This window comes from Abramis brama (assembly GCF_963993115.1).
Source record: "Abramis brama genome assembly, chromosome: 2".
In the NCBI taxonomy this organism is placed as follows: Eukaryota; Metazoa; Chordata; class Actinopteri; order Cypriniformes; family Leuciscidae; genus Abramis; species Abramis brama.
Window position 1 is genome coordinate 59859203 of NC_139964.1, and position 12078 is coordinate 59871280.

At 36.4% G+C, this 12078-nt stretch overlaps 1 protein-coding gene across 1 annotated transcript; it reads left to right on the forward strand.

The window, feature by feature from the left end:
- The first annotated feature begins 117 nt into the window (after positions 1–117).
- pgap6 (post-glycosylphosphatidylinositol attachment to proteins 6) lies at positions 118–12059 on the forward strand. Its single transcript, XM_084090909.1, has 13 exons — positions 118–281; positions 679–856; positions 1843–2053; positions 2188–2312; positions 3738–4000; positions 4107–4435; positions 5108–5201; positions 5305–5422; positions 6055–6194; positions 6296–6474; positions 7160–7306; positions 8438–8554; positions 9991–12059. Exons 1-13 carry the CDS (start codon positions 221–223, stop codon positions 10282–10284), a joined length of 2256 nt encoding a protein of 751 aa, XP_083947035.1. The 5' UTR covers positions 118–220; the 3' UTR covers positions 10285–12059.
- Positions 12060–12078: the final 19 nt, after the last annotated feature.

The window sequence follows — 12078 nt, forward strand, 5'->3', positions numbered from 1 at the left end:
TCTCTTATGAATATTAATTAAGAGGAACTGCCAGCCAATGGGAAGAACGACACGAAACCTACGTAATATTTATGACCAATAGCGAAGAGGAAGTTCTGCATGTAGGCCGACGTCCAGTTTCTGTCATGAACCAGGAAGTAACATGTTAAAACAGACCTTAGACACCTAAAGAACACGACAATGGGCTGACAGGAGAATCTAAACTGAAAAAAAAAAAAAAATGGAAAAGTATTCTGCACTGTGCCTTTTACTGTATGTTATCGCTGGCTGTATTGCTGACGGTGAGTATTTGGAGCGCTGGAGATCTCTTAGATATATTTGCAGTATTTCATTACAGCCGTTTTTTGTCAGTCGAGTACTTCGATTTGACCATTATCGTCTTTCAAGCATTTAAATAAAACGGAAATTTCACTAAATGTGCTAAATGTAAACTAACGAGGTTTTTGTCCTCACCCAATGTCACAAAACAGGCATTTTCGTAAATATATGTAAAGTTAACTTAATCGTTTAGAATGATCATCGGACGCATTCCTGTTTTATAGCATGCTTATGCTTATGCTTATACTTATACAAGGCATTAAATATAGAAGTTATAAGCGAATAACGCGATCTCGTCTGTCACACAAATTTGTGAGTGTTTACTTCTGACGCCATCATGACGTCATGCTTTGCTCCTAGATCTCACTTACTTGAACGAGTTCTACTCTAAAACGCCTCAGAAGTTGTCCAAATACAGCTGGTTCGGGAATGTTCGGCTCCATCACTTCAGGGTGTCGGAAGATGCGGTGCTCGTGCGGTGGCTGCTCACGGTCTCACGGGGATCCGGGCTGAGCTGTGGCAACCAAAACATCACTGTGTATGTATGCTGAAAACATGACATTAAACATGTGGGTTTTATTAATCCATAATTTTGAAAATGTTTCACTATGGAAACAATCTTGTAAAACCACATGTAAACATATTTCCCTAAAAAAACAAAGTAAATGTTATCAGTTTAAAACGAGCTAAATTTAATAGAGAACTTCGTATTATTACTCAACACTGTGGAAAAAAAATGACAGAAAAATCCTGAAACCCATATTAATATACAGGGTTTTACGGTTGCAATAATAGCTGTAGTTGCTATGGTATTTTGGTAAAAAATGATGTTACTGTGGTAACCGTTGAAATCACATTTGCAAACAAAAATATCTGGTGTGGGTTTTAATGTTTCTAATGGTTTATAAGTATTCTAATGACAATAGTGATATTTCAATGTGCACTTATGATTTTGCACTTCTGAGAATGATCTCTTTATTGGAGACTGTATACAGAAGATAGATAGATTCTCCTGAGAACTCTAAGTGAGGAGCCAGGATTATTGTGTACTGTATTAATACCAGGAGACCTTCAGCTCCAAAACTGAAAAGAGCATGTCAGAAAATGTCACGTATATACTAATGTACTTATAAAAGGATATAAAGAAAATGGTGTCAAACCATTTCATGGAGTCTTTAACCCCAAGTTGCCTCAGAGGCAGGGTCGCTAGGTTTGTGTAACAAAACCAGCCTAATTGCTATTCAAAACCCGCCCAGTTATGTTCAGAACTAGCCCATTCATGTTCCGGGGGGTAAAATTGCATTCTGGGGGAGGAGTGTGTGTGTGGTCGCTTTAACCCACAGACTACAAAAACAACCTGCGGCAACAGTGTAAAAGTACACTGGTCAGAGGGACTCTCCCTGGAAGAAGTGCTGTACACTATAATAGTTGGTTATTAAAAGTAGACAAAAAAGAAGTAGCAATTCATTTTGTTTAATTTCTTTGCTTAACATTGACTTTTGTCCATCTAATGCACATGAACAGGCACTTTAGAGCAGGAGCTCCCCCGGTCATCAACCCCATACAAACAGCCTTTCCGAACGACACATCAGTCTCTCTTGCTCACAACTTGACTCTGACCGTTCCCAGTGGACAGAGCGTCAGTGTGACCCTGTTCAATGTGACGCACCCCAAACCTGGTGACTGGTTCCTTGCTGCTCACCTGCCCAAAGATGACGGCAAGATAGAGCAACAGGTGTGTTTTTTGAAGAACTACATTGCTTGGCGGAAGAATTATAATTGAATAAATTATGAAGTATTTATTGTGTATCCTTTTTATAAAAGCATAAAGCCTTATTGCGGTATGTTGTTTGTTACTTTCTGTTTTAGGGTCTGCCATCTTGCTCATACTTATTCCAGGCACAGATGTTTTTGAGAAGAGCTGCTGACCTGCCAATCCTGCAATACAACATTCCTCTCTATCAAAAACTAACTTCAGCTCCAGCTCTGTTTAAGTATGTTCTGTGTTCATGTGTGTGTGTTACAGTTTTTCTCAATTGCTAAAACACAATTTCTGAAACCTTGCTCCATTTTCTGAAAACATTAAACACAAAACCTCATCTTCAAGCACTATTCACAAAACCTCTGACTCCTCTTGCAAAATGAAACTTTCGCCTCAAAACAGTTTTACCTGTGTTCAAAATCAAACACTGCTCTCAAATCATAAACAAAGTGATCAAAATGATATACATTATCAAGCAGTCAGTACACAATACACCAAAAAATAGAAAACACATTGTTCAAAGCATATAGTTCTCGAAAGATATCTATGGACTGCTATTCTGTTTAGACTTACCTTACTGTACCATCAAAAAGTTCAGGGAGAAGTACATTTTTAATCTAATAAAACAAATGTCATATTTTTTTCCGTCATTGTCTTTTGATGAACGAAAAACGTTCTATCAAAGTAGCTCAAAATTGATCAGAAATTACTACTCTGCTTTGCTCTTTGCAATTTTTTTTGTTCTTCCTCCTCCTTGTACCCCTATTTTTACAGTACTGTACCCTGCATCTCACAAACGTGTCCTTTGTCTCTGTGATACTGTAATTCTTGTTCTTTGTTGATATGAACCTGCAACCTGTCAAAATCTATTGAGCAGTCAGTGCTGTTAACAAATGGAAAGCACAATGTTCAGGGACATACAATGTGTTCATTGTACAGTATACAGCCTATGCACTGTACTACAGTATACAATACTAAAAGGGACAAAAATCAAAGGAGTAAACATGTGATCAGTGTGCTTCTTCTTGTCTTTGGACATCATTTGAAACAGGTTAAATTAATTTTGAGTGGTTGTGTTCAATCAATGACGTGTGTTCTCTATTTGTATTTGATTGTTGCCACTTGTGTATACCAGTATGGATGACATGTACATTACAGTGCAGAATGTGTTTTAAGAATGAGAATGTGTTTAGAGTTTTGCTGAAAAGTGAGATCTGCAAATTGTGTTTTACCATGTGAAATGGTTTAAGGTATTGACAACAGACTGCACAATTAGCTAAATGAGTTCAGGCAACTGAGAACTTTGTTCAGCCAATGGGTTTTAGTGTTTTAGCAATTGAGAAAAACTGTTCATAATACTGTATAATAATACAGTAAGCAGTAATATTATAAAATATTATATTCAATTATTATTTTAAAATATACAATTCAAAATCACTGTTATAACTTAACATTTTTATATTTTAAAATGTAATTTATTAATGTGATGGCAAAGCAGCCATTACTCCAGTTTTCACAGTCACATTATTCGTCAGAAATCGTTCTAATGTGCTGATCTGGTGAAACATATCTTGTTATTATCAATGCATTAATGTATTTTTTTGTATTTTTAGTGTCTGTTTTTGTTGAAATGTAATGTATTTTTATGTCTCTGTAGGGTCTTTGTTCCAGAGTTCTCCTCCAGGTTGGATGTTTTCATCTTGAACTGTTCTGTAATGCTGGGAAGTGATTGCGGGCTGTCAATCACTGTAGGCTCCAGCACTTTGAGGCAGGGCTCGGAAGTGAAACAGAACTGTTCAGGGTTAGAGAGCTGCTTCGCATCGGTCCTCATTCCCCCGTGGAACACCTGGTTGCTGGTCACAGTTGAGTCTAATCAACCAAACGCGACAATAGATTTCAACATCTCTGCCAATGTCACAGGTCTGTTTTCATTTACCCAACACTTTTATTTTACTAGAACACTTCTTTGCTAGTTTTTGCTTGACTCTTAAATCTCTTTCCATCCTCTCTCACTTCATACACACAGTGGGATGTAAACCTTTGAGCGTCTCTTCAGATTTCAACACCTCAGCCTTTATTCGTACCATCATTGCTCCCCAAAGCAACAGCTCAGGTGCCCTCAGCAACGCTTCCGTTTCCACGAGAGACCAACCGGGCCTCCTTGCTAACACCTCTGAGCCAATGTGCATGAGAAGCCCTTCAGTGTTCAGAGACGAACAGGATGTGCTATCACTACGCTTCACCGTTTCCAACAGCAACCTCAGCGTGACCTCTGACCTTCCAACTGTGCTCACACTTGAGCACTCTTCCAGTGATAGTGGCGGCACATTTGTTGTACAGCTCAACTTGAACACTGTAAGCATGTAATAATAATATAATTTACCATTCAAAAGTTTGTGGTTGATGAGATTTCTCAGTGTTTTGAAAAGTCTCTAAAGCAGCATTTATTTCATTATTTTCATATTTATTTATTTATTTCGTGAAATATTATTACAATGTAAAATAAGCTTTCTATTTCAGTATTTTAAAATGTAATTTATTCCTGTGATGGCAAAGCTGTATTTTCAGCATCACTCTAGTCTTCAGTATCACATGATCCTTCAGAAATCATTCTAATATGCTGATTTGCTGCTCATGAAATATTTCTTATTTTTATCAATGTTGAAAACAGTTGTGCTGCTTAATATTTTTTTGGAAACCTGGGATAAATTTTTTTTCCCAGGATTATTTGAGCAATAGAAAGTTCAAAAGCATTTGAACAGCCTTTATTTGAAATCATTATAAATGTCTTTACTGGTATTTGATGAATGTAATTCATCCTTGTTGAAAATAAGCATTAATTCCTATATATGTACAGCCTCTCATGACTTATTTCAACTGAGCACCACATATTCACCACAACCATTGTGATATTAATAATGCATCATGATCTATTTAGAGTATTAAACTTATATCAGTGTGTATTTGTGATTTATATTGTAATATAGATTGAACATTTGTAACACAACTCTTGTGTTTGTGGCATAGAGTTCTCTGGTTGGTGGATTTGCTCGTGTCAAAGCATGTCTCACACCTTTTGCTCCCGTACTTCATCTGAACCGCAGCCAGACTTGTGCTACAGGTTAGTCACACATTCAGATTTCTGCATTATGGAGTACATGCTTAACATTCTCCTGCATGTCACATTTCAATCTGTGTGTGTGTTTGTGTTTATATGCATTTAGGGTTTGCACAGGGCTATTCTCTGAGCGTGAGCAGCAATGAATCACACGCACTGTTGAGGATCCCATTCCCAGATGCAGCAGTGTGGTACCTCAGCCTCCAGACCGTGTGCAGTGACAGGTAAGATGTGTGATTACAGGAAGATGGAAGCCGTACTATAGAAATATACTGCTTGACTATAGACATTCCTGTTGGTTTTTGGTGTCTTAGCATGATGGTTATGAGATAAAACTTTAGATAAGATGAAATTTCATTTGCAATCTAGTTTACTTCCATATTTCCAAGAGAAACAGGATGTTAAACAAGAAAAAATAGGTTGGACTTCATTTAATAATTAGATTCATCTATAATTGGGTAATTAATAGTGTTCAATTTGATGCACAATTACAAAGACACATTTTAATGTGCACTGATGAATTGTCCACAGTAAGACCAGGCACATCTTGGCATCTTATTGTGTACATACATGTTTTTACATTGTACTATGTAATACCTGGATGTAATTACATCTGTAATTAATTTATTTTTACACCTTACACCTTAACCCACCTTTAAACCTAACCAAACCTGTCCCTAACCCTAACCCTAACCCTATCCCACCTTAATAACAGCAAAAGTGTTTTGCAAAACATGAACACAAAAAGTGCATTGCACCTAACAAATAAATGTTTTGACATAAGTACAGTACGTAGACATCTAATATAAAGTGAGACCAAATCATGTTCTGAACATTTTCTGTGTCGACTTTCCAGTGTTGACTGCAGGAACGCATCAGCCGTAGTGAGTGTGTCTGTAAGTGTGAGTGCGTGCATTGATGACTGTGGGCCGTACGGAGAGTGCAGACTGCTACGCACGAACAGCTACCTCTATGGCGCATGTGTGTGCAAAGCAGGTAAGCATACACACACACAAACACACCAACAGCTGGCCATAAACATGAATGAGTACTGAGTTGTGGCATTGGTTCTTGTTTGTGTTGTTTGCTGCTGACAGGTTGGCAGGGATGGGGCTGTACGGATGATGTGACTGCGCAGTCGTTCTCTCGACAGATGGCAGCAGCTCTGCTCCTCACCTTTAGCAACCTTTTCTTCATCCCGCCCATCATCGTGGCGCTCTACAGAGGATACCTCATCGAGGCCGCCATCTACTTCTTTACCATGTTTTTCTCCACGGTGTGTTTCTATCTATCTATCTATCTATCTATCTATCTATCTATCTATCTATCTATCTATCTATCTATCTATCTATCTATCTACAGTATCTGTGTATCTATCCGTCTGTCTGTATCTATCTATCTATCTATCTATCTATCTATCTATCTATCTATCTATCTATCTATCTATCTGTCTGTCGTCTATCTATCTATCTATCTATCTATCTATCTATCTATCTATCTATCTATCTATCTATCTATCTATCTATCTATCTATCTATCTATCTATCTATCTATCTACAGTATCTGTGTCCTATCTATCTATCTATCTATCTATCTATCTATCTATCTATCTATCTATCTATCTATCTGTCTGTCTGTCTGTCTGTCTGTCTGTCTGTCTGTCTGTCTTTCTGTCTTTCTATCTGTCTATCGTCTGTCTTGTTCTATCTGTGTATCTGATGTTCTTTCTGTCTGTTTATCGTTATGTCGCTCTATCATTCTACCATCCATCCATCCATCCATCCATCCATCCATCCATCCATCCATCCATCCATCCATCCATCCATCCATCCATCCATCCATCCATCCATCCATCCATCCATCCATCCATCCATCCATCCATCCATCCATCCATCCATCGTTCTGTTGTTCCAGAATGCACTTTGTGTATTTTGTAGTCATAATGATTGTGTGTTTTGCAGTTTTATCATGCGTGTGACCAGCCCGGTGTGACTGTGATGTGTATCATGGACTACGACACCCTCCAGTTCTGTGATTTCTTGGGATCCGTCGTGTCGGTGTGGGTGACCATTGTGTGCATGGCACGGCTTCAGGAGCCAATCAAATATGTAAGTACTATTTTATGTATAGCATTATTTTTAAAGATAAAAGTCATTATTCTTGTTAAAAATGTGGATTATGATTGGTCACAATAACATTGGTGGGCGGAGTCATGGTAGATGTGTTAGAGTCTTGTCATTGGTGGAAAGGTTTACAGCATCTCCGATAAGTTGAGATTGAGCAGTATAATACAGCAGTTTAAGTGTCTGATAAACAATCTGCAGAAAATATTTTTTATTTTTATTTATTCTGACACAATAACTAAATAATTATTAGAATACAACAATAGAAACACATATTCAGAAATTATTATTGTAAATATTATTATTACTGTTTTCAAAGTTGTATGTTTAAATTTCAAAAGTTTGAAAAAATATTGAATATAAAAATATATTTAAAAAAAATCCTCTTAATAGCAGCCTACCAGCAGACATCAGCAGAAAACTGTTGCATGCTACAATTTATAACAATAAAATGGTACACATATACTCCCATGTACATTCACTAGTTTAAATCATGAAAACTGTCAAATAGATCCTGTATCACCTTGTCAAATATGATGAATTATGACCTTGTCATAATTGGAATGGTCTTTAAATATCATAGCATGTTTAACTAGACCTACCTGTTCTTTAAAGGAAGTATTGTTCTGATAGTGGATACCAAGTACATAGTTACTCTAAAACAATAAAAACCACTTTAAAATCATGTTGAATTGAATTAATCATTAAATTAAATGTGTAAATTTAAAGATAAAGTCATTGATCAACTAATAAATCCCCCTCCCCCCCCCAAGTTAGCTTTTCATGACAATTTTCACTTTCTTACTGTCAGTAAACGCCCTCAGACTGTGAAGCCTTGGAATGAATCTGTATTGAATGTAGGCCATCCATTGTTAATGATCTCATGCTTCTGATGTCAGATTTCTATCAGGTTCTGAGATTCATTTCAATCGATTGTCTTTTTCGGACTGGGGAGGATGTTTTTGGCTCTGAAACTGTTTACATTGAAAAGTTCTTGATATGACCCCCTTTAACATGCATATTCATAGCACTTTAATCAGTAATTATTTACTTAATAAAACTTCAGGTATACGTTGCATGCCAGTTTTAATAGCTTCAAATGTTCTTACATTGCAGTTATTGTTTATGGCGGGCACTCTTGTCATTTCCATGGCGATGCAGTTGGACCGAAGGGGGTTGTGGAACCTTCTAGGCCCGGTCCTCGTTGCTTTGGTCATTATGGTCACTTCCTGGGTGAGCTTGACTTTTCCATTACTGCAAAATATTGTTTTTTGTTGATACTGAATCAGACTAGTGATAGTATGTTTTTATATATGTAATAAATACACTACCCTTCAAAAGTTAGGGGTCAGTATTTTATTTTATTTTTAAAGAAAGTAATACCTTCAGCAGGTATGCAGTGATAGTAAAGATATGTATAATATTACATAAGATTTCTATTTCAAATAAAATAAATAGAAAAAAAATAAAATTAAAAAATTAAACTTTCTATTCATCAAAAGTATCATGGTTTCCATAAAAGCACAAAAGCAGCACAACTGTTTTCAACATTGATAAAAATAAGAAATATTTCTTGAGCAGCAAATCAGCATGTTAGAATGATTTCTGAAGGATCATGTGACACTGAAGACTGGAGGAATGATGCTGAAAATTCAGCTAAATATATTCAAAAAGAAAACATTTATTTCAAATTGTAATAGTATTTCACAATATTACTGTTGATCAAATAAAAATTCACACCTTGGTGAGCAGAAAATATATATTTTTTAAAGGTATTTTGAATGATGGTCCAAATATATTTAAAAATGAACCAGATACAGGTTTCTGTTGTTTGATATAATTAAATTATTTAATATAAAGTTATTAAATAAACTGATCTACACCCACTTATGCTTACCAGTTTAATAAAAATGTTCTGTGCTTTGAATTTTTTAAAGTTTTTAAACTTTAAGGGAAATTAAATCCCACCAGATTCAACTTTAAAAGGATCTTGATAGTATGTCTCAATTAAATGATTTTACTAATGCCGGGTTCAAACTACACAATATTTTTGTCTGTTACAATAGTGTCAGATTATGCGTTTTTTGTCGGCTAAATTCTTGTCGTGTCATGGACAAGAAACATGTCAAACTACACTTTGCTTCCCGACCAATCGTCGTTTGCCGTCTGTGATGACGTGCTTCACGGAGAAGGCGGAACTAGCGACTGACTTCTGGAAACAAGAGCATTTAACAAACAATGGTAAACGACCAGTAAACACACTCAGACTGTGAAGCCTTGAATGAATCTGTATTGAATGTAGGCCATCCATTGTTAATGTTCTCATGCTTCTGATGTCAGATTTCAGTCAGTTTCTGAGATTCATTTCAATAGAGTGTCTTTTTCGGACTGGGGAGGAAGTTTTTGGTTCTGAAACTGTTGAAAAAGATTGAAAAAGAGCTTCTGCGCTCCTATTCGTCAACTTCACCGGGAAAAATCTCATCGTGATATCGTGAAGCGTTGCAGACGCGGTCCTGGTTGTCGTCCACTATGACACACTACGAGATAAAATTAGATTTTTATGACCGTGCAAGTATTGTGTAGTCTGAACCCGGCATAAAGCACTCAAGTTCACTTGTCAAAGCAATTTTGAAATATTTCCTGTCCTGTTCATTTGTGTTACCCAACAGGTTTATCGAGGTGTGAAACGTCGTCATTGTTACCCTCCATTATGGCGCCGCTGGGTGTTGTTCCTGCTCCCAGGCATTGTTTCTGCATTGATTGGAGTGTGTGTGTACGTCTTCGCACAGACGGATAGCAACTACTACTACACTCATTCCATATGGCACGTCATGGTGGCCACAAGCGTGGTCTTCCTCTTACCACCCCGCGAAAAACACGTCCCCCCCTGGGGCTGGACAAACAAAATCTGCAGCTACAGGAGATGTAAAAATGAGAAAGTAGAGCTTTACACCGATACATAAATAAACTGGTATTGATATCTGCACAAACCCTGATGGATTTTCATGTGCAGTTTCTACAGTTTTACAAATGTTAGCGGTTAGCTTTATGAAACACGTCAAGCTTTAATGAAAGATTCTCTTCTGAAGTCACCAAAACCACTGCAATGCAGGTGTACTGTATGTTTATAACTACTTAAAGGGATAGTTCACCCAAAAATATAATTTTACTCTTCTTCTAAACCCATAAACCAACACAACAGGAGATTTTTGAGATTCATAGTGAAGGCTTGGAATATAGTGCACAAGTCATATAGTCGACTACTTTTTATTTATGATATAATCAAAAGGCAACTTGAATGTCCTTTGAACCTGATTACTCCATTAAGCACTTTTGTGAGGTTTACTTTATATTGAAGAATCTGTTTATTGGATTGAGTGAGTTGCTTACACTGCAATTGTTTGTTCTTTGTGAACGAAAAAAGTCATATTGTCTCCCGTTATCTCTTTTGAGGAAAATCACTTCTAATTTTAGTTTATTCAGCACTTTCATCATTTGAGTAGCCCAACAGGAATCTGCACCCACCGAACTCGCTTTTTTTTTTTCTTCTCTCTCGATAGAAACAGTCTAAATGATGACAGAATTTACATTTTAGGATGGAATATTCCATTAAATAACACATTTTACTTTCGTTAAATCCATTTCACAGAATTCCAGAGATTTTCTTAAAAAAAAAAAACGAAACTAAAACTGCAGATTCTGTCTGGTCGTACTTATGATGTTCCAGATCATGTTGGGCATTGGCATTACTACAAAGAACTGCTGTCTGTGTCTCCGAGCTTGTGTTTGCTCACTTACACTGGAGAACAGGTACAGTAGTCCTAGTCTAATAGCAAATACACAGTTATGTATACCACTGTCAGGAATGTACAAGAAAATACCTCCCTTCTTCTTCTTCTTCCCTAAAAGCCTTGATATTTCTTTTTGAGACGTTGTTGCTCTTACTTTTTCAAATGGAAGAACATTTTACTCTCGCTTAAAAATGTGCTTGCTTGAGCCAGTGTGTAAAATGGTGCTTGCTGAATGCTAAAGATGTGTGTTTGTAATGAGAATCAGACATACTGATGACCAGACATGTTTAAGAAAAACCTCTGTATTTCTCAAGGCTTTTTCTAGATATGCATAATACTGTACTGACCCTCAGGCCATTTTAAACTTGAAAAGGCTTCTGTCGACGTTTCTTTTAGGTTTAAATTGACATGGCAACTGTCCTTTAAAACTCATGTAAATCAGTGTCGTGTTTTTCCATTTAATTGTAACAGCAAGGCAATTCATCTCTTGTTTTTCCAGAGGAGGTCAAGTGTAAAGTTAGGGTCGGAATGTGATGTTTTACAATGTTTTATATACATTTTTTTATTGGAATTACAAATGATATTGAAATTAAAAATATGAGGCTAACTAATATATATGTCAAAAAAATATTTATAAAATAAATCATTTATAAAATCCCCATAATTTCTACTTCTTTCTTATGGGATTTGGGTTTGATTTAATAATGATTATCTTGACAATCCTTGTTCTTGTTTGTGTCTAATGGTAGGCCTTGTATATTGCACAAATATGCACTTTTAGGGTGAGAATGAACAAGTGCAATCACAGACAATATGTTACATGTTAAAGTTTCTTTGTTGTTGTTTGTGAGCCATTTTTTATTAGTGCTCCTGATTCCTGCCTCTTTTCTTAAAATGTTCTGTAATCTATATGCCAATAAATGGAGAAATAAATAATTGAATGATTATTTAAAGCTGGTTACTTTT